The 21,439-nt window shown below is 51.4% G+C and overlaps 1 protein-coding gene across 2 annotated transcripts in view; it reads right to left on the bottom strand.

The window, feature by feature from the left end:
- The window catches only part of COL4A1 (collagen type IV alpha 1 chain), a 141,599-nt gene that overhangs the window by 9,054 nt on the left and 111,106 nt on the right, over positions 1–21,439 (bottom strand). For both annotated transcript variants that reach the window (XM_077854967.1, XM_077854966.1), the window contains exons 26-48: positions 21,185–21,353; positions 18,236–18,328; positions 18,043–18,147; positions 16,160–16,257; positions 15,061–15,211; positions 14,498–14,606; positions 13,677–13,849; positions 13,499–13,588; positions 12,514–12,666; positions 12,262–12,360; positions 12,068–12,157; positions 10,918–11,057; positions 10,367–10,493; positions 10,192–10,272; positions 9,680–9,778; positions 8,638–8,688; positions 7,130–7,315; positions 6,459–6,592; positions 5,146–5,218; positions 4,134–4,205; positions 2,888–3,016; positions 1,810–1,908; positions 650–862 (exon numbers count right to left, since the gene is read on the bottom strand). In XM_077854967.1, the coding sequence (XP_077711093.1) occupies positions 650–862; positions 1,810–1,908; positions 2,888–3,016; positions 4,134–4,205; positions 5,146–5,218; positions 6,459–6,592; positions 7,130–7,315; positions 8,638–8,688; positions 9,680–9,778; positions 10,192–10,272; positions 10,367–10,493; positions 10,918–11,057; positions 12,068–12,157; positions 12,262–12,360; positions 12,514–12,666; positions 13,499–13,588; positions 13,677–13,849; positions 14,498–14,606; positions 15,061–15,211; positions 16,160–16,257; positions 18,043–18,147; positions 18,236–18,328; positions 21,185–21,353 (2,734 nt within the window). The remainder of the gene's footprint in view (positions 1–649; positions 863–1,809; positions 1,909–2,887; positions 3,017–4,133; positions 4,206–5,145; positions 5,219–6,458; positions 6,593–7,129; positions 7,316–8,637; positions 8,689–9,679; positions 9,779–10,191; positions 10,273–10,366; positions 10,494–10,917; positions 11,058–12,067; positions 12,158–12,261; positions 12,361–12,513; positions 12,667–13,498; positions 13,589–13,676; positions 13,850–14,497; positions 14,607–15,060; positions 15,212–16,159; positions 16,258–18,042; positions 18,148–18,235; positions 18,329–21,184; positions 21,354–21,439) is intronic.

The following is a 21,439-nucleotide window of genomic DNA, read 5'->3' as shown; positions in this document are numbered from 1 at the left end:
AGAGAAATCTTTTTATAAACCGGAATTCCAAAAGAAATTTAACAGGTGGCTCCTTGTTCGATGGACAGTAACAACCTCGATGATGCCTTCGACAACAGTTTTGCCAAAAATGTAGGTTCTCTTTACTGGGCTGCTTGTTTCGGAACTCCATAGAAGTCAGAGGTGTGTGTGTCATTAAACCTAACTTGGGGAAGGGTGTCCAGAGGGGACTAGAGAAGTGACAGCCAATGGGCAGCCTTCTGAGTGAAACGAACAAGAGGGATGGGGCTTGGGGTGTGCAGAGCAGTTCTGGGCGGGGGAACATGCACATTTTTTAGAATGGGCACCAGCAAAGCTACCCTATTTTAAGACTCTCAACACTAAATGTGAAGTATGTGCTCCAGAAATCTTGACCTACATGATAATCTGAAGAAGAAATGGAAAGCTGCATTAATTTAAAAGGTTCAAAGACTCAGCCTTTATTACATTTGCTTGGCTTCCCTTTGTAACGTGGTAGCTGCTGAACTGGTGGTTTGTTTTGTATGGAAGGAGGGAAACAGAATCAGGCCCCATGCCACTAACTGCATCTTTGTGATGCCCTGAAGCACAGGACACCTGGGCATGCCATGACTCTACGTCAGATGAACACCCTTGTCCCCACCATTCTCACCCAAGTCCTGGCCATGGGCCCGTTCGTTGCCTTGCACGTAGAGCAAGGAGTACCCGTGGTAAAGAATTTTGGTCCCAGGTGGACACTGTGGGTCGTCTGTTGTTTGACTGTGCCTAGTCACGAGGAAGCCATGGTCCACAGATGGGGTGCCCGGGGGACCCATGGATCCTGGCAACCCATCAGGGCCTGGCGGGCCTGGAAACCCTCTTGGACCTGGAAGAGAGAGAGCAATGAGCTTCTCTGGCTACGAGCAGGCACCCCTGAGAGGCTTCAAGGAGTCCTAAGTACAACCACCTCCATGCTGCCCCAGTTTCTCCTTTCTACAGACCACCCGAGATGTTCTATAGACAGTGCTGGGTGCAAAGCAGATGCTCAGAAAATGGAGTCCAATGGGTAAGAGTAACATGTGAAAAGGAACACAGGAGTAAGTAAAATAAATGCCAGGACCCAATGCATGTCACTTAGACAACATTTTGGGGCTCCTCTGAAGAAGGATCACAGAAATTATCAGAGCAAAACCTCCTTCCTTTTAAGCTGGCTTCCCTCCCACGGCAGCCCAGCAATGCACATGGGAATAGGGCAGTAAGGGCCTGGGGCTGGCACTGTGTCCTTCTGTCCCCTGGGTCCCTAAGCTCCCTGCAGAGCTGCTCAAGGACCTTTTGCTGGGCTGGACCCCTGGCCCCACTGGCCAATGCCCTCAGCTTGCAGCATCCCAGTCACGATGGGGTAGCTGAGTGTTGGCTTCCTCGGGAAGCAGATCCACTGTGTCCTGTGCAGGACAGTGGCCTCGTGGTCAGCACTGACATTACCATCTATTTCCACTTGTCTATTGCCCAGATGGAGTTTCTGTAGCTACAGCCTGCTCCCCCCTAAGGAAACTGCAGGCATCCCTGCTGGCCTTCTTTCAACAACATCTGGGAAACCCCCGTGCTGGTGGATCGACATCTATCTCTCCACACAGAAAAAAGGATGACAACCCTTTAGCTCCTCTGTAAGACCTTATTTCCTCTTGAAAAACAAACAAACAACAAACTTGTTTAGAAACCTGTCAAGTAACGTTTCCAATTCCATTGTGCAGATCTGTGCACACCTGAGCTTCCCTGCTTCTAACCTTAGGAGGGGTGGAGGGTGGCTGGGGCGGGGGGCCACAGTGAACCTACCAGGGGGGCCGAAGGGTCCAGTCTCTCCTTTCTGGCCAGGGGCACCGTCAAAACCAGGAATACCTGGTGGTCCAGGTAAGCCCACGGATCCCGTCACACCTGTAGGAAAGGGAAAGGAACTCGAGACCCGGTGCTGGAAGGCAGCAGGCTACATCTTTCCCTTCCCTTCTGGAATGTGTCCTTAGCCTCCCCCAACCCCCACAGGCGGCCGTGAGCAGCACTGAGAGCACTCTCCCCGGCAGCCAGGGGCCCCTCCCGCAAAGCCGTGTCTACACCACCCAGGGCCTCAGCCCAATTGGCGTCCTCCGGCCATGAGCTCCACCATCCAATCTGAAGTCCTCTGGCTGCTCGCTGCTACTATGTGGTGCACAGTTTGGGAAGAGGTGGTTTCATGGGGGAGAGGTTAAGGCTGTGACACATCTTTGTGTTCTTGAGCATCTCCCCCAGGCCACATATCTGTGTCTCAAGTAATTCCCATGCAATGGGTATACCCGCTTGCATAGATGTTTGTTTTCAGGTGCATCCTTTACTTGCAGGTGGTTTAAAGTTAGATTTTCATGGCTGCCCCCTCTCAGCTGGAGAGCTTTCCTTCCCCTTTATCTTCCACCCACCCTCTGGCTCCTGTAGTAGGAAGTGTTCGGCCTAACTAGGCAGGATGTTCTGGGTCAGGTGTCGGGGACGCGGGGCACAAGCACGAGCCACTCGCTGTCAGCTGGCTGGGACTCCTAGGCCGCTGTCAGGGTCCGTTCTCACAGTTCTAGACCCTTGTCTCCCCCAACCCTGATCTTCTTGCTGGAAAAAGCAGCCTCTCTGCCTGCAGCCCAGGTTTCCTGAGTGAGCACAGAGGTGCTGAACCACACATTCCTCCAGCTTCTCCTGAACTTTGTTTTGGCCTCTTTAGTTCCCTCAAAAACTTCATTAGGTTCTGATATCCACTGAAGGAAAACAAGGAAGTCCTATTCCAATATGTGTCTGTACAGTCCCTACCCGGAGACCCTTATGAGACACACACATGCGGAGGAGAGCCTGCGGGTCCCCCAGCCCCCACACCTCCCCTTCACAGTTCGGCTAGTCTTACCTTGCTGTCCTTTGGGGCCTGGAGGTCCCGGGAGCCCCTTCAGACCTGCAGGACCCTCCGGACCAGGAAGCCCTGGCTCGCCTTTGACGATGTCATAGGGCCCTGGGGGACCCGGGGGACCAGGAAGGCCTGTGGAAATCAAAGGTGCCAGTGATCACTATTGCCAACATTCACAGGAGAAACGCCCCACATGAAACCCAATCCAAACACAAGGTTTCTCAGAATCCGATCAGTATCAAAAACACAAGTCACAGATCCTCGTAAGACATACACGTATCTGCACACTTCTGTTATTTCACATAAAATCCTGAATCTCGGGCCTGGAACTGACTGACATGGGGGCCTTTAGGATAAACTGGCCGCTGGGTTTTGGAATCCCCAACAACGGCCATGCAGCCCTCAGCTGTACAGACACAGCCGGTGAAGCTCTGTTCCTCCTGGGATCCTACCTGGGACCCAGAAGGCTGCGATGTTGTGAGATCAGAAGGCTTCTTCCACTTCTCTGAAATCTGCCTTACGTACGTTACAACCACTCCAATGACACATAAACTTAATCCTTCTGCATGACAGCTCTTGCGAGATGAGTAGCAGCCAGAGTCTGCAAAGGCTCTGTGTCTGCCCCAGTCCTGCCTCTTTAAGACAAACATTCCCCATCCTCTCCTGCCCTCCACACACATCTTTCCCATGTCTTTTGTTCCTGACATCACACTGCTCACTGAGTCTCTTGAAACGTGATTCTGAAAATTAGACACAGCCCTAGAAATACAGTCGGCCAGGCAGAAACTAGAATGGGATGCCTGCTGTACTTAAACTCTTTCCACCGGAGACCTCCTTGGAGTGTGGGAGCCGTCGGATGTCACGATGGTGGAGAAGCCAAGGAAGAGTCTTCTCTGTGTACAGCTACTTGCTGCCCAGCCCCCACTCGGCCCATCCATGCCAGACTGAGCTTCTCCCCACAACAGCCAGGGGGTCGGGCTCCCGAGCCTGTGCTGTGAATCCTGAGTCTGTCCTGCTCCCTCCACTGGATCTACCTCCTAGATCTAATGAGCGTGACTTTCAAGACATGTCACTGGTGAGAATGTCGACCAGATTAGCCAAACACAGCAGTCCTGACAAGCTACTAAAGAATTTTTAATCAACTGTTTCCTAGTAAAACACAAGCCTTTCACATCTGTAAAACCAAACACCCTAATGCCATGAGCTCAAACCATCGGGAAGGCCCCACCCTCACAGCAAGAGCTCCTACCTTTACTTCCAGGGAAGCCCTGGTCACCTTGATCGCCCTTGGCTCCCTGCAGGCCAGGGAGACCTTTCTGACCTGGAGGAAAGAAGAATGTTGTCAGCACAGAATTCCCAACTATATGTGGGCACGGGCACGCACATGCATGTAGGCACACATACCCATCACAAGTATGTCCACATACACGCATACCTGGTACCTGTGTGCCCATGTATACACACAAACAAACACACACAGTGAAAATAGCTCTGGTTAGTTCTCAGGGAAGAAAAGAACATTACTTCTGGTCATAATGAAACCCTTCTTTCTAGAACCTAGAAGTCACATTTTTCCAAACATGCAACAAAACATACAATGATTACAGTCGGGGCCGGGGTATGTGAATCTGTTTTTGGACAGAACAATCCAGTTCCCACGTGTTCCCAAATAGACCCCAAGACACCTGCAGGCTGAGAACTTGTCTTATTCACCCATCACTCATATGTATCCGGTTCAGCAGTGAAACCCAGAGTGCCTGGAGGCTGGGAGGCACCCAATCAATGCGCTGAATATGTTAATTAATGAGTGCCCCAAATCCATGATTTCTCATTGATACACAAATGACTGAGATGCAAATTATCCACTGATTCTTTTTTTTTTTTAAGATTTTATTTATTTATTCAGGAGAGACACACACACAGAGAGAGAGAGAGAGAGAGAGAGGCAGAGACACAGGCAGAGGGGGAAGCTGGCTCCCTGCAGGGAGCCTGACGTGGGACTCGATCCCGGGTCTCTAGGATCACACCCTGGGCTGAAGGCAGCGCTAAACCGCCGGGCTGCCCTCACTGATTCCTAATAAGAAGATCAGAGCTTCTTTACACAGCCATTCACTGGGTGATAAAATCAGGGTGCCGCAGCATGAAATAGCATTTCAACCCAGAGAGAACACCAATTTGCACCATAATCAGGCCGGCCTATCAGCATGAGAGGGCCAGTGGTTAGGTTATGCCTCTAAGCAGCACCTCCACTACTGTCTTACCTTGAAATCCTGGAACTCCAGGAGGTCCCATATCCCCCTTCGAGCCAGTGATGCCTGGAGAGCCTCCAATCCCCTAGACAAGCAGAGAGAATGTCAGGCAGGAACTGCTCAGGAAATGGCAAGTCTCTCAGTACTCTGGTGGTAGGGAGGCTGGGGCAGGCCTTCGGCGTTCTGCAAAGTAGTCTGGTGAACAAATGGTGCCTTGTGCTTTCTTGAGTGACATGAAGGATGACAAAATCTCCATGTGCGTTTACACTAGGAAGCTGGAAGTCCTAACACCTTGCCTCATTCACTTTGCCCCACTCCTTGTCCATCTACATGGTAAACTCCACACAGCACATCTGCCGTCCCCAGCCCACAGCACGGCAGGCGCCGTGATCAGATCTGGGACCCCCTGAACATGTGTTACTGCGACATACCAATCTTTCAGCACCAAACTACCTTCTGGAAACTTTCCTCCAAACACTCAGGCATAATGCACTTTCTTTAGCATTATCTTGCTATCTTATCTGAAAAGTGATTTTATTTAATTTTTAAAAAAGATTTTATTTATTCATGACAGACACAGAGAGAGAGGCAGAGACCCAGGTAGAGGGAGAAGCAGGCTCCATGCAGGGAGCCCGATGTGGGACTCGATCCTGGGTCTCCAGGATCACACCCTGGGCTGAAGGCAGGCGCTAAACCACTGAGCCACCCAGGGGTCCCCTGAAAAGTGATTTCAAATATGGAGAGAAGAAAACAGCCAGAGGAGGATTATGTTTCTTTATGGATGTGGCATCATTCGTGTATTTTACACATATTATCTCATTTTCTGGCTATTTCAAAAATACTTCCTCCTCTCGCTCCTCTCTCAGTATATATACTAAGTTGTGCTGTTTCTCACCTGTATGTTTCTTTGCTTTACCTTATTTTAAAAAGCATCACAATGAAAACATGCACAAATACAGATATGTGCGTGCACACACACACACACACACACACAGAGCCACTAACAACACTAAAATACTGAGTGTACTTCTCTTACTGAGGCTTGCTGTTTGGATCAGGGGTGCCAACAGATTTCCTCACCCAGGCACTGAGCTGCAATCCCCAGTATTGTAACATCCCCTGTAACGGTTCTTATAAAACCAGACCAGAAAAAGTGTTGTGCTCGCAGGCTACGATGTCAGGAAAGATGGCCCAAGACCAGCAACAAGCAGGAGCCCCTCCGAAGAGGATTTAAGAGTGTCACACCCATGTACACACACATATGCACATACATGAGTTGTGCTGTGACCCTATTCACACACAAGACCGACACACGGACGACTCACAGGCAGGCCCTGGAATCCTGGCTCTCCCTTGGGCCCTGGAGCTCCGGGAGCCCCCGGCCACCCTGGGTTTCCTTTGTCACCTTTGAGTCCATCAAGCCCAGGGAGCCCTGGAGGTCCCACAGGTCCCGGAAGCCCTAACGGGAGACAAAAAGTCACACATGTGAGGTTAGAGGGTGATCTAATGTACAGGTGTCTTCACCTCCACCTACCTGCCGCCACCAGGGGCAACCACCCCGTACAAGCCATGTGAGCCCCACAAAAATCCCACAGGTCCTAGAAGGGATCCTCCTATCGACAGGCAGAGATTCTGATGTGGATATCCCAACCTCAGCACCCAGTCCCACCATCAGATGGGGAGTGAGATGTACCAGGATGCCCACCGGGTGGAAAGCCATCACGGTGGCATCTGTGCTCCTGTCGTTCCCTGTAACGGCTCATCTTCCTCTGATCACCTGTCATATCTACCAAATCCCTTGACAGGAAGGACGCTGGGGAGCAGTGACCCAGTGGAGGCCAAACAACAGGGGTCCCCGAATATCAGAAGCAGTTTCTAGCTGCAGTCAACGCTGCAAAAATCTAGGTTAAAAACTCCGTTGAGGATTTAAGGGTTTCCATTTGTCACATCTGTGCCTTGCGCTGGACCTGGCTCTGACCCCGTCAGACACCCTTACCTGGTAGGCCGGGTTGACCCTGCGGGCCTCGGTCTCCCTTGGGTCCCTCCACAGCGTGGCCTGGGGCTCCAGGCAAGCCTGGCTGTCCTTGCGGCCCCGGGGGGCCCAGGAATCCTGGCTCTCCTTTGGATCCGGGAATGCCTGGACTCCCGGCCTGTCCCGGGAATCCCACATCACCCTTTGAGCCTAAACAACAACAACAACAATTTGAGAAGGTGGCAAAAGGCAGGGGAAAAGAGGAACCATGGCACAGGGACAAGGAGGGAGCAGCTTCCGGGAGGCATCAGGGTGGTGTGGGGACAGGGGCAGGAGGTGGACAACTAGAGCTGCGTGCCCTCTCCCATGCCTAAGTGACATGCTAGACCCTGACCACAGTCTATCTAGGATCTTCCCAGCCGTCATTCTTTATACTTCTTTAAAAAAGATTTTATTATTTGAGAGAGAGAGAGCATGAGCAGGGGGAGCGGCAGGCAGAGGGAAAGGGAGAAGCAGATTCCCCGCTGAACAGAGAGCCCGATGCAGGACTCGATCCCAGGACTCCAGGGTCACTACCTGATCGGAAGGCAGACTCTCAACCGCTGAGCCACCCAGGTGCCCTCTTTACACTTTTTAGAGGAAGTGTTTAGCCGCAAAGCCACTGGACTATAAGCTTAGAGGAGTCTGCAAGCAACCACACTGCTAACCTAAGGGCTTCTTCCCCTACAGGTGAATGAATAAAGAAGCTACAGTACAGCCACAGCATGGAGAGCTGCTTGGCAAGAAACAGGAGGGAATGACTGGCACAAGCCGCCACACCCATGAATCTCAAACTAATTATGCTGTGGGGGAAAAGGCAAGCTAAACAGAGTGAAATACAGAGGATTCTGCTGATATAAAATCTACAAAATGCAAGCTAATCTACGGTGCCAGGAGACAGACCAAAAGGTGGTTGGGGATGGCAGTGGTGGGCAGCAAGAGCAAGACAGGATGGCAAAGCAGTCTAGGAAGCTTGTGGGGTGATGGATGTGTTGACCTTCTTGATTGTGGTGACACTCTCACACGTGTGCATATTCACCAAAGACTTCCCAAATGGCACCCTCTACATACGTGTAGTTTATTGTATGCCAATGATAGAAACACAGTAATGAACTGCTTCAAAGTTTTTAAAGTAAGAAGTTATAGGGGAAAAAAATCCCTGCATGTGTAGTTTCTAACGTATTACTCCAAAGTTGCTAATTATTAAATACCAAAATTCTAGAATTATTTCAATGAAACAGAATCAATGCCAAAACCGGCCACAGGGCCCCTCCTTGTGATTCTTGTCTTGCTTTTTCAGAAGACAATGAATTGAAGACAATGCACTGGACAGTGGTTAGTCAGGGGCCAGGAGCAGGCACAAAGGAGACCATCCCAGAGCCAACATCTGTCACCCCCGCCCACTGCTTCCTCGCACCCACTACACTTGCTCTGCTGGTGCCATGTGCATCAGCTGTTAGTGGGAAAGGACGAATGTGTCTCGCAGACCTTACCTTTCTCTCCTTTGGCCCCTGGAAACCCTGGGAATCCTCTTCCGGGCAGCCCTGAAAGAGAAGGGTTAAAAAAAAAAAGCAGGTGATCTGCAAGTACAGCACAAAACACTGTCTCAACTCTGCAATACCACGTGCTCTTTGTAGGATACACGTAATCAGCTCATCATACTTCCTAGGACAATCCCATCCCATGGCTGTTCTAAGATGCCCTGGATCATTCAGCACTTCTCTTAACTGTCAGCACAGAACCATGATGGGATTAGTAGAGACAATCTTACAAATAAGTGCGTATTTTCTACAACTGTCTAGAGACTCACAAATTGGCTTTTCTCAGATGACCATCCAACCAACAGCCTTTCTCAAGGGAGGCGGGGGAGCCAGAGGCATTTGGGGGCAGTAGACACTGGAAAGCCCACTCATGTGAGCAACGGGCTTGTGGGAAGATGACATGGGGAAAGGACATGTGGGGCATTTAATGAACTGGTTTTATAAGAAAAGGAATGTATGCAATATAAACCTAAGGTGTACAGAAGCAAACGATGAACTTCAGAAAGCGGTGGACCCTGACTGCAATCTCCCGGACGCTCCTTTCCTTAATGCGGGGTCATGGATCTCAGATTGTGTCACCCCGCTGCTACACACGGAGTCTACCACGTACATGATTCTCACCATCGGAGCTTGTAGCCCCCAAGGTGACAGGGGCAGATTTGGGGAATGAGAAATGTTCCCAGGACCCTTTCTCGAATGGGGAAAGGCCAGCAGAAGAGGAACAGCCTGGGCTCTTTCTGTGTGTCTCTCTCACACGCTACTGGGAATTCAGGGCAGGTGCCCCCAAGTGCTGGAGGCATTATTGAACGCCCCCACCCATCTTCTGACCCCAGCCTCTCCCCTTGTCCACATCAGTGTTCAAACAGCCATTAGGACACATGGGGCAGATGTCACTTTGTACCCAGCCCCAGTCACTAGGCATGGACTGAGAGTCTGAGCAATGTGGACCCTAGAGGAGCATCTCGTCCTGCAAGGGAGCAGGAGCTGGGCATACCTGGTTCACCCTTCTCTCCCACTGACCCTGGGATTCCATCACTGCCGGGCTCCCCTTTCTGGCCGGCTGGGCCTGTGGGGCCAGGCTGCCCAGGAAGACCTTGGAGAGAAAAGCCACATTAGTCAGGCAGAGACACTCTCACGGCACCTGCTCTGCATGCAAGATGCTCCTTCCTGACATTCCCTCAGGGAGCTGCTACCCCCAGCACCCCTGGGCCCCCAAGGAACATACATCAAGCTCCCACAACAACACACAACCTACTTCTGGAACCTACTGGAGCTAGCTACACAGCCAGCTCAGCAACTTTGGTTCTAGCTCCTAACTGGTGGCTAGGCCTCCAAAAGACCATGGAAGCCCCCAGATGTGGTGGTTTCATCTGAGATGTGGAGGGCTGGGCCCCCTGGGGACATTTTGAGGTCCATGACTCGCCACCTTGAGGGAAACTCTCAGCCTCGATGGCCCTGGCTTCGTGTCCACAGGCCCTCATCCGCGTTCTAAAAAGTGGTCTCTACCTGCTTCTCCTTTGATGCCAGGAATTCCATCTGATCCTGGGAGGCCTTTGTCACCTTTTTCTCCGGGCAGTCCAGGGCTTCCTGATGTGAAAAATAAGACACCGGAAGGCCATCAGTTTGGATCTTTGTCTGTCATCCTCAAACCCAAGTTCGGGAGGAGGCCTGGCTGACCTACCTGGATAGCCGACAGTCCCTGGCAATCCTTTGGGGCCTGGAGAGCCGGGTATCCCCGGAACGCCAGCGCTGCCTTTCTCTCCCTTCTCTCCAGGACTTCCCGGAAAACCCGAGATCCCTTGCTCTCCCTGTGAGTAGACATTGGCTCATTATTTTTATATCTGTTCCCGGACATGTGTTTGTGGGCGCCCTCTGGATAACAGTACACACTTTGGTGAAATCAGTGCTGCACTGGAGATTTCCATTTCCAGCTTTCTAACATACAATCTAAAGTCCATGTGCAAAAAACAAGGACAAACAGGAAACCAGAACGAAAGAACCAGCTTTCCGTTTCTACTGTTCACAGTCCTCTTCACCCCTGAGAACTTGCTACTCACTCTGCCTCTCTCCCAACAGCCTCTAGATTCTTCCCAAAGAAGGTGTGGTGGACAGGAGGGGGCAGGAGGGGTAATTTACAGTAAGTTGGGGAACCTGTTCTGTGTTATGAGTGACTTAACGTGCTGAGACTCTCAGATGGCCGGGACAGGAGGCTTCCAAGCAGGAGGCTGTTACCTTGTCCCCGGGCCGGCCCGGGATTCCAATGCCAGGAAGGCCAGCCTGCCCCTTCTCTCCTTTTGCTCCTTTCTCCCCAGGTAAGCCAGGGACACCCTGTGGGCCAGGGATTCCAGGCACACCTTTTTCTCCAGGCGTTCCTATAAACAGACAATGAAACGTGAATGTGTGCTTAGAGGGTACTCATATTAAAAATAAAACAGCACCTTGACAGCCGTCAAGAATGAGGTAAAAGAACACATATCCCTTCATTCATCAATCTCCTAGTTACGTAGACAGATGCCAGTCACCACAGCATAGTAGTGCCACACTAGGAAGCACCTGTCCTCTTTTAGAAACCATCATTTAATAAAGAGAGAGAAGAAATATACTAACCCCTTAGCATATTTATTTTCTCAGCAATATGACAAAGGGCTTTTATGTTCTTTATTCTACAATTGTAGCCCACTATCCAGAAGAATCTGAGGGGTTGTGAGGCAGGCCACCAAGAGTAGATGCATACCTGATTTCATTATGTTATGTTGTTACCCAGACCTATTTACAAACAGGTGTAAACAGCAAGCCTGATGTTTCTAAGTCAAATGGGAGTGATCAGATGCCTCTTAAAGGGATAGGGAGGGCCAACAAGGCTGGCTGCCCCGCTTGGCTTTCCCTTCCCACCCAGTTCTGAGAGGCACTAGCCCCGGACCCAGCACTCTCCACCTCTCACCAGCCTCCTGATGGGAGCAAACGCTGCTGGCAGAGCTGGGGCCAGTTCAGGTTTGGGGCAGAGGAGCCCAGAGATTCTTCTGGGCTGATACCAAAGGGTGCTAGCAGCTGGCCCACACGTAGGGAACCAGACTGCACTGGGGAGATTGTGACCAGGTGGACAGTCACTTGGAGGTAATCGAAGGTGACAGTAGGCAGCCCATGTTCTATTTTATTGAATTGTGATTTTTTTTTTTTTTAAGCAATGGTCACTCTGTCAGCCAAGTGCCACTGATCCCAAAGCAGGAGAACACAGAGAACTGAAGATGTGCATTTGTGTAAAAGACACATGTGCCAGGATTATCCCCTCAGGGCAATACTCATCACCCTACACACCTGTCTCAAGCAGCACAGGCACATTCTTTTCTTTAAAAAGAAGATACCTTATCTAAATCTGACATACCCGGTAGGCCCATTCCACCAACTGATCCTTTGGGCCCAGGGAGTCCAGGAGCACCCGGGGTTCCGCCAATGCCTGGGTCACCTTTAGGTCCTAGAAAAACAGAGAAATACCCACCAGGTTAAGGCCTATGAAAAGTGCTGACACTTCCCTAGCATGAGTTCCTACTGTGGAGAGAACCTGAACTTCACTCGTACCTGGCTGCCCGGGATGCCCTGCCTGGCCATCCTTTCCAGGCACTCCTGGGGTTCCAGGATCTCCCCGGGATCCTTTATCACCAGTTGGTCCAATTTGTCCTGCATATCACAGAAAAAAAGTCATAATGAGCCACGTGTGCTTTAAAGGCAAACTGTGGCAGAAACATAGGTTGGTTTGCTATCATCAGTGGAGAGCTGGTGGTCAGGCCTGTATTTCCAGCCCCACTGCCACTGGACCCTCTGACCACTTACCTTTCTCTCCTTGGTCTCCCTTCTGACCCTTCATGCTGCCCATGTCCACCTTGTCCATGGAGCCAGGCTTGCCGGGCAGACCCACGTCACCTTTGTCACCCTTGAAGCCAGGGTCTCCCCTGGGTCCCGAGGAGCCTGGGAAGCCGTGGTCTCCTGCAGAGGAAAGAGAGGACACGGCTGAAACTGGCCAGGGGTCTTGGAGGCAGTGACAGGTGTGGCGCTCCTTCTGCCTGGGAGAAGCCACTGCTGAGGGAGGAATGAGGAGCTCATAGCCTGTCCAAAAAGCAGCACAAAGGCATCACATGGCAGGTGTCTAAGCTACCCAGAAGAATCTGGCCCGGGGCAAATGACCAGGAAAAACATTTTTCAGTATTCATTATTTGCTGATAACTATAAAATATATGTGACTCTGCTTATTATCAGTTTAAATCTTTTACACTTACCCTGTTTCCTAAGGACTTTTATTATGCTTGTTCACAGCTCCCCTCAAGTCTATACAAAACCATCAAAATGGGAATTTCCTTGTTCTACTAACGAAATGACTATTTTTATATCTCACAAAGTCAATTTGTTAAAAAACTTATTTTTGGACCAATTTTAAATAAAAGGTAAGGAATAAAAATTAAGACTTCTAAATTTGCCCAGTTTACTAATTTGATTCTAAGGACTCAGTTTCTATGACCTCGTACAACTGAAGATCCCACCAATTCTAAAAAACAAAACAAAAACCCCTCAAGTGTGCCAATAAGGAGCACCTGAAAGCCTGCCTTCTCTCTGGTTTTGCAGAGCACAGCCCCTGCCCACACATGCACCGTTCACCATGAGTTCCCACTGGAGGAGGGGGTCTTCCCAACCCTTGTCTGACCTTCTGGACATATTTCCTCTGTCTCTTGCAATGAAATATGACCTACACCCATTTAGGAGTTTCCAAGAGACATGGAGACACAGACATAAGATGGGCTCCTCTGGAGTGCTGGCTCCCTACCTTTTTCTCCTGGCAATCCTGGCAGGCCTGCTGGTCCTGGGGAGCCAGGCTGCCCTGGGGTCCCCATGACGCCCATCTCTCCCTTGGGACCTGTGGCCAGATGGAAGGAGTGTAAACACTGATTGTAGATGCTATGGGTCCATGGACAGACAGGGGCAGGAGTGCACAAATCATTTACCTGGAAACCCTGGAACTCCCGGTGTGCCCTGCTGTCCAGGAAGACCAGGGAGCCCCGACTGTCCTGTCAGGCCAGGCAGCCCTTGGGACCCTTTATCTCCTTTGGGGCCTGGCATGTCCAGGCCTGGAAATCCGGGGAAGCCCTTCTCTCCTTTCACTCCAGGAGGGCCTGAGGTGAGCAAAGAGCAAGCACAGTTAGCAGGATCTGTGGGGAGCTCTGCGGGGCACCCTTTTGGGCTTAGCTGGAGCTTTCTGAGGGCCATATGAGTGTGCATACCCATGCTGGGGGCCAAGGGGCTCCCAATGTCCCGGGTAGCAGCGTTGGAAGCCAAGGTCTGGGTCTGAGACCATGCCCTCCTTTCTGCCATCAGTGGGGAGCAGTCACCCCTGCTAGCACCCCCAGGCCTCTCTGCAGCATTCGCTCGAAACACTAGCTGCCTTTCATCCATGTTCAGGGATCGTCTTGTCAGCCCACCAGCACTGACTTAGCTCCAGGACTAGTCACTAAAGGCAGCTCCTAGCCATGCACCAACTAGTTTACACATTATCCACAACTTACTAACCCCCCACGGAAAGGTAAGATGGAGACGCCAGTCATCTTAAAGGAGATAAAAGTGTCACTAAATAAGGGGAGGCTCCCTGGCACATGAACCAAGCCCAGTGGGAGGAAAAGACACAACTCTTCCTTTAAGTGAACAATCAGACTTGTTGTCACAAAGTGCCTCTTATTCACGAGGGGGCACTAATCCTGGGCCAATCCCTTCCCCTCCGTGAGCATGCCCTGGGGAGGAATAATTCTGGAAGGATGTCCCATCACCTGAGGACCCTGGTGGTCCCTGTCCTCCAGGGGGGCCCACTGCTCCAGGGGGGCCGATTCCAGGAACGCCCGGAGCTCCTTTGGGACCTTGTAATCCAGGTGGTCCTGGGTCACCTGAATGGGAAGAAATTGTCAATAAACTGCACATAGATCACAGCATGTTTCATAGCACAGGCTACCCACCCACATAATAAACCACAACACAAGACCATAAGCTCTAGCCTTTTACGATTTCCATCATTCATTCAACAGACATTGGCAGAACACCCAATAGGTGCTCCGCAGACACCAAATACACAGGCCCAGCCCCTGCCGCCATCTAGATTTGTCTGTAAGAAGTCACCTTGGGGCACTCAGGTGGCTCTTTGGTTGAGCATCCAACTCTGGATTTCAGCTCAGGTCATGATCTCAGGGTTGTAAGACACAGAGTCGGCTTGAAAGCCCCATTCTCTCGCTGCCCCTCCCCTTGCTCAAGCTTGTGCATGCTCTTTCCCTCTCTCTCTTGCTTGCTCACTCTAAATAAGTAAATAAATAAAATCTTAAAAAAAAAAAAAAAAAAGGAAGTTACCTCTGATTCCCTGAAGGCCTGGGGGGCCAATAGCACCATGCTCTCCTGGAACGCCTGGTCCTCCAATGTTCCCCTTTTCCCCGGGTGTGCCAGGAATGCCGGGAAGACCAGGTAATCCTTTGAGTCCTGGCAGACCAATTCCTGGCTCTCCCTGGAAATTCCCAAAGCACAGAGAAGCCAACTCACCAGCATGTTCCATGATCTCATCAAGTCAAGGGCGTAAGTGCAGATGGTTAATAAGAACACATGTGCCCCTGCCCAAACCACACAGCCTCTACCTGCCTGTGTGCACACCTGCTCCATCCCAACAGTCTCTACCTGCCCGTGTGCGCACCTGCTCCATCCCCACAGCCTCTACCTGCCCTCCAAATAGAAAGGGAACAGGCCAGGCTAGCTCTTTCATTGGCAAGGTGAAACTACTACCCTTTCCCCTATTTCACATGAAGCCTTCCAGCAATTTCACTTCCTTTCCTTATAATCAGAACAGGAAGAGATGTAACCCTTGATCAGCTACACATGCCGAGCAGAATTTTCAAGTATTAGCAAAAGGCAGGGGATGTTTGAGGCAAGGAGAGTCCCGAAGTCATGCTAGCCCATGGGTCTCCAATCAAGGCCGTATTTTTTCTTGGGTGACATTCGGTAATGCCCAGAGATAGTTTTGGTTGTCACAGCTGGGGGTGAATGCAGGGTGTTCCTCTGGTATCTCTGGTAGAGGCCACGGGGGAGGTGGCTAAAGACCCCACCATGTCCAAGGCAGCCCCCCAACAAAGAATTACTGGACCAGAATGTCAGTAAAACTAGACCATCCTGGATGGCTTTCCCACAGCCTTCTCCTGCCACTCCCAGTAAGACACACACTGTACCCCGAGAGGCGGCACACACATAGGCAAGCACGAACTCCTAAAGCCAGAAGAAATGATTCTCCCACGAACACCAACTACCACGCACTATGCACTTCCTTCTTTTCTATCCTGTGCTATTTCTTTAATACACAAAGCACGCAGGTGCAATGTATCCCGATATTAATAAACCACAATCTATGTGTCTAATTCATAACAAGGATAAAGGAACAGCAATCCAGACAATACTCAGTACCCACCTTTTGGCCAGGCACACCTGGGTTGCCAGGTAAGCCATTAAATCCTGGGCGACCTGGACTCCCAGGAGGTCCCACGTCTCCAGGTAAGCCATCAACACCTGTATTGAAGAGTAAAAAAAGTCATTGATGTACTAATGCTATTCCCCACTTTCTTCACTTCCTTCATTCTTGCTCAGACGCCCCTGAACCGACTAGACTGGCCAACAACACGGAACCCTATTGAGGTGGTTCTAAGAGGAACATGAGGTCACCCTGGCCATTGGAGGAGCCACCTGCGCCAGCTGGGGCAGCCTGGGTGCCATGGACCTCATGCGGCACCAGCCATCCTTCCCGTCTCTCTCCCGCCTGTCCCCTCTTCCTTTCCTTCCTCTCAGTTTCTCCTCCTGTCCCACCTCCCGAACAAATCAGAGACCACCACAGCATGTGCAGCCTACGGTGGCACTCACACTCTGCAGCTGCATGTGTGGCCATGGTTGGGGCAACATAACCACCTTGTTCGAGAGCCCCACCCAGATCCACGGGAGCAGACCCGCATTTTCACAAGACGCCTTGGAATTCCCAGAAATGCTCCAGTTTGAACAGCACTGCTATAGACCATGGGTCCTTGAACGTGGCCACACCACAATGGATGTGCATGGTGCATTTAGTGATAGTCTGGGCCCCAACCCTACAGGGCCTGATGGGCTAATAGCTCCCCCATGGCTCTATTGTGCACGAAGTTTCCCCTGCAGGATGTGCAGGTCCATGGACCACAGTGATTTGCAAGTATGACCAGGTGCAAACCCGATCACACATGCTGTGGGGCTGTGGTATGAGGGTCTTGACAGAGTGGACCTAACCGCCCACCAGCATCCACACCGCCAAGCCACTTTGTGCAAGTGGGCAGCCAGCCTCCAATTAGGAGACCTTACCCGCTAACCTCTCCCTCTCGCGATGGTGGTGTGGCGCTCCCAGGAAAGCAGGTAGGGCTTGGGAACAGGTAAAAGGCCTGGCACTATCCCCGGGAACCTGGAGGGTCACTGAGGGCCTTCTGCTGTGTAAGCCTGACGGAAGTGGCCATGAGCGTATGTGTGGGCGTGACACAGTGCCCAGAGGAGTGTGGGGCTCGGCCCAGCCCCACACTGCCCAGCCGGCAGGTGTGACAAGCTAGGAGAGCTCTTTCCACTGGGTTTGCTCACGTGGCCAGTAAGACTGGGGTCAGGACACCGGCCCAAACAGGAAAGAGATGTTTCTTACTGTGCACAGCGCCTGCTCAGCCCTGGACCGAGGTCTGAGACGGCAAGTCCACGTCTGGGCCCACCCGCAGGATTGACAGACCCACAACCCAGGGAAGCAACAGAAACGGCGAAACTGTCCTTCTTACTGTCTTACTGTTTCCAAAAAGAAGTTGTGGTTCTAACACGTCAGTGCCCCACATGGATCCAGGCTCTGTGGTGTGGGGACCTTCTCCCCTGAGAGCAAAGCCCCCTCCCCGTGGTCCCCAGCTCCCCACCCTCTGATCCAAATCCAGCCTGGCACAGCTCCGACTGCTCTGTGCATCTCCTGCACCAAGGAGGAGGCCCAGCTCCCCTCGCAGGTGGCTGCGGATCCTATGGTCACAACCCGCTTCCAGCCAACCCGCGCCACTGGGAGGCGCTGCTTCCCCCACCACCTCAGTAACTGAATTTGTTGTCCTCTGGACTTTGGCAAGCTCTCCTGAAGGGCAAGTTGCTAACCGGTGTGCTCATATCCATGCCTCCCTCCTCTCCCCTAGAATTCCCACGACAGTGAACAGAACGGCCACCAGCCAGGGACCAGATGCTACGGTGGGGCCTGAGTGGGCTGTGGGCACAGCATTGGCCCCATCCCAGGCCCCGCCCCAGGGGCTTGTCCTGCAGGCTTACCTTTGGGGCCAGGAGGCCCTGGAAATCCGATTCCTGGCTGGCCGATAGCTCCCTTCTCTCCCGGGAGGCCCGGCCTTCCTGGAGTTCCAGGAAAACCTCGGTCACCTGTCATGAGCAAGACCGACAGGCAGTGTGAGAAAAACCTGTGAATGTTCCAAGTGTACCTCCGGGCAAAAGAGAACGCTAAAAGTACCTTGCGGCCCTTGGAAACCTGGGGATCCTGGAAGTCCCTGTGCTCCAGGGGGACCAGGTAGGGGCACAACTTTTCCTGCTTCACCCTTGGGACCTGGGGGAAGAGCAAAGACAGCATATGAGAGCCTGCATCCTGTCCTCAGTGAGGACTCCATGTGAGAGAGCCTGCATACCGTCCGTCCTGAGCAAGGACACAGCAAGAGGGCCTGCATCCTGTCCTGAGTAGGGACTCCATGCAACAGAGCCTGCATCGTGTCCCTAACACACTATGTACCTGCAAAGCAGCCCCACCTGCATGCCTCCACTTCCTGCTTCTACCTTTCTAGAATCCTTCACAGAGAGCTCTTCCTCTTTTCCCCAAAATTTATATCCACAAGGACCTAGAGTTTTGACACATGTATTCCCTAAGAGCCCAACATAAGAGTCACAAAAAAACAGAAAATCTATAATAATAACAAGAGGTAAGATGACCCCAAGTAATTTCTTACTTAGCCTGTCTCAAAAAAGTCAAAACACTTTTACTGTTCTCTTTCAATTTATCAGAAAAGGCCAATTCTAAGTTGCTTTGAGGCAGACCTAAATCATGTTCATCTGGTGGCAAATTATCTTCAGGATGTGCTAAGTGGGTGACTCAGCATGATCTGCAAGCATGCAGCTGGGCGGCTGTGTGCCATGTGGAGCAGCAGGGGCAGGAGGTCCAGCCCAGCCCTGGGCGCTTGTGCCTGGGAGATCCACTGGGGGTCAGGATTTAGCTGATAGGAGAGGACCACAGGGGTCACCTCCAAGACCTGTGCATGGACTCTTCACACACCCTATATGGATGCAAGACACGTGGGGCTTCCCAGGAAAAGCCAACACATTCTTTAGCTATAGACTCAGAGAAATGTCAACCGACTGACCCCAACAGATACTTGCTATCAGTTCCAGTCTGGGAACAAGCCTTTAATGTCACCACAGTAAACAGGACTCTGGCAGATCAAAGAAGACAAGGTTTCTCATCCCATAGATGCCTAGGTCTGGATGGCCAAGCAGGCTGCAGAATGCAGACAGCTGACCAACAGTGTGTTAGCACCTCCATCAGGAACCTTCCTCCTCCCCTTCCTGCTAGGATGCATCTGTGCCCCAGCTGGCTTTTCCAATGGTAGTTTCTGGCCAAAAAGGGTCTGATGCTTTTTTATAGCTCTGCAAGTTTTCAGATTCAAAGAACACCTGAGAGGCTGATTTTGGAGTCAGGCTCTCGCTCTGGGGAAAGAGATCTGAGGTCCCTTTTCCAAGATGAGGGTGTTCCAAGGTCAAACCCAGGATTTCTCAGCCCCCAAGAGGGTCAGAGAAGAAACATTTCTGAGATCCTTGCTAAACCCAGAACAATTACCAAGGGAGACATAACTGGGTGTTTGGTATTCATTAACCACACAAACAATGAGAATGACAATGAGAAATACGTTAGGGTGCTAGGCTTGCACATCCAGCAGACAGGCCAACAGGCCCTGCGCTGGAGGACATGTTGAATTTTACACTATGACATAATGAGAAAGAGTTGCCAGTGGGATAGGACCTGATAAAACTCAGGTAGACTGGCTGGGTATATGGCTTGTGACAGAAGTGGCACATAGGTGAGCATGAAGGCTATACAGTCGTCTCCCCTTATCAACAGTTTTACTTTGTGTGTCTGGTTCCCCGCCATCAACCACAGCGTGGAATCAGATGATGCGGCTCGGAATCTGTACGGTAACCTGATGCTGCATACGTGCCCATGTCATTCACTTCACATTACCTCGCCACTAGGGCACGCTGTCACGTCCCCTCTTCATAAGAAAAGGGGTGAACGCAGGACAGGAAGGGATGTTGAGAGACAGAGAGACATGCACACTATGTTCATTATGCTGCGTGGTCATCAGTCCTGGTTACTGTTGGTCATCTCTTCCTGGGCCTAACTTAATATTAAACTTCGTCACAGGTCTATACGTGCAGCAGAAACATAGCGTGTGTGGGTTCAGTACTATCCCAGGTTCAGGTCTCTAGAGGGGACCTAGAATGTGTCCCCCCAAATACCGGGGGGCACCTGTCACCTAATTCCTCCTCCAGAGTCCTCGTGGGTGCTTTGGTCATGCAGCTACTTAGTTACTACTTAGTTACTACGTTGTTCAAGCTTTCCTTACCTTGAATCACCCAAAGCCCTTGAAGCCCTTAATTCATTTTTACAACTAGGATATTTCTTAATACGGAATCTTCCCTCCCTCCCTGTGCCCACGCCCTTCCCAGCCTCTGTCAGCCTGGGATGCTCTAGGCGACAGGACAGCTCCCAGGAGCCTGCCATGTGCCTAGCCTGGGGTCACCCCTTTACCATCTCTGTCCCCATAACATACAGGGCATGAGGGTGGGCTGAGTGTGTCAGCCTTGCTCCATATGCTCCTCCAAGCCCCAGACAGTGAGCACCAGGAGGGCAGGCCCACACCTGTCTGGCCACCGATGCCTCTCCAGTCAGTGTAGCGCTTGGCACACACACCCACGTGAGACACAGTGTGCAAGTGGCTGAAACCAGCATAGCATCCAACAGCAATGGTGAGGCGGAAACCACTCAGAATCAGTCAACAGGCACCCACCCATCAGGAGAGATATGAGACTACCTGGCTTGGAACATACAGAAGCCCAAATGGACAGTTCGCCAGGGAGATACAGAGCATAGGTAAAGAGAAAAAAAAAAAAAATCAGACTCGTGTTGGTATCCCTTCCTTGGAAAAGCCCAACTTGACCTGGAAGTACTGTACACTTATCATAAGAAAAGGCATCTACAAATTCAAATGCTTTACACATTACTTGGCTCATTTTCTACGTGAGTGAACAAGGTACAGTATGGCTATAGTAGGGTGGGATCTGCCCACCTCCTTGAAGAAGTGACACCAGACTCCCATCCCCAGAGCTCTGTGTACCTGAGGTCCTCAGGCCTCACCTGGCTGGCCTGGGGACCCAGGGATCCCCGGAAAACCTGCTTGTCCTTTGTCACCAACGGGGCCAATGGGGCCAAACCCTGGAGGCCCAGGAGGGCCGATGTCACCGCGACTACCGGGGAATCCAACTCCCCCAGGGGGTCCACGCTCTCCTTTCAATCCTACTGAACCCTGACAAGCAGAGAGAAAAAGACACGTTATCAGCAGACATACCAATGCATGTTCATCTCACATTCTTCCACCATCTGTAGTAAATA

This window comes from Canis aureus, chromosome 17 (assembly GCF_053574225.1).
Source record: "Canis aureus isolate CA01 chromosome 17, VMU_Caureus_v.1.0, whole genome shotgun sequence".
Lineage (NCBI taxonomy): Eukaryota > Metazoa > Chordata > Mammalia > Carnivora > Canidae > Canis > Canis aureus.
Note: the sequence above shows the minus strand (reverse complement) of the source record. Positions and strands in the feature narration are given on the sequence as shown.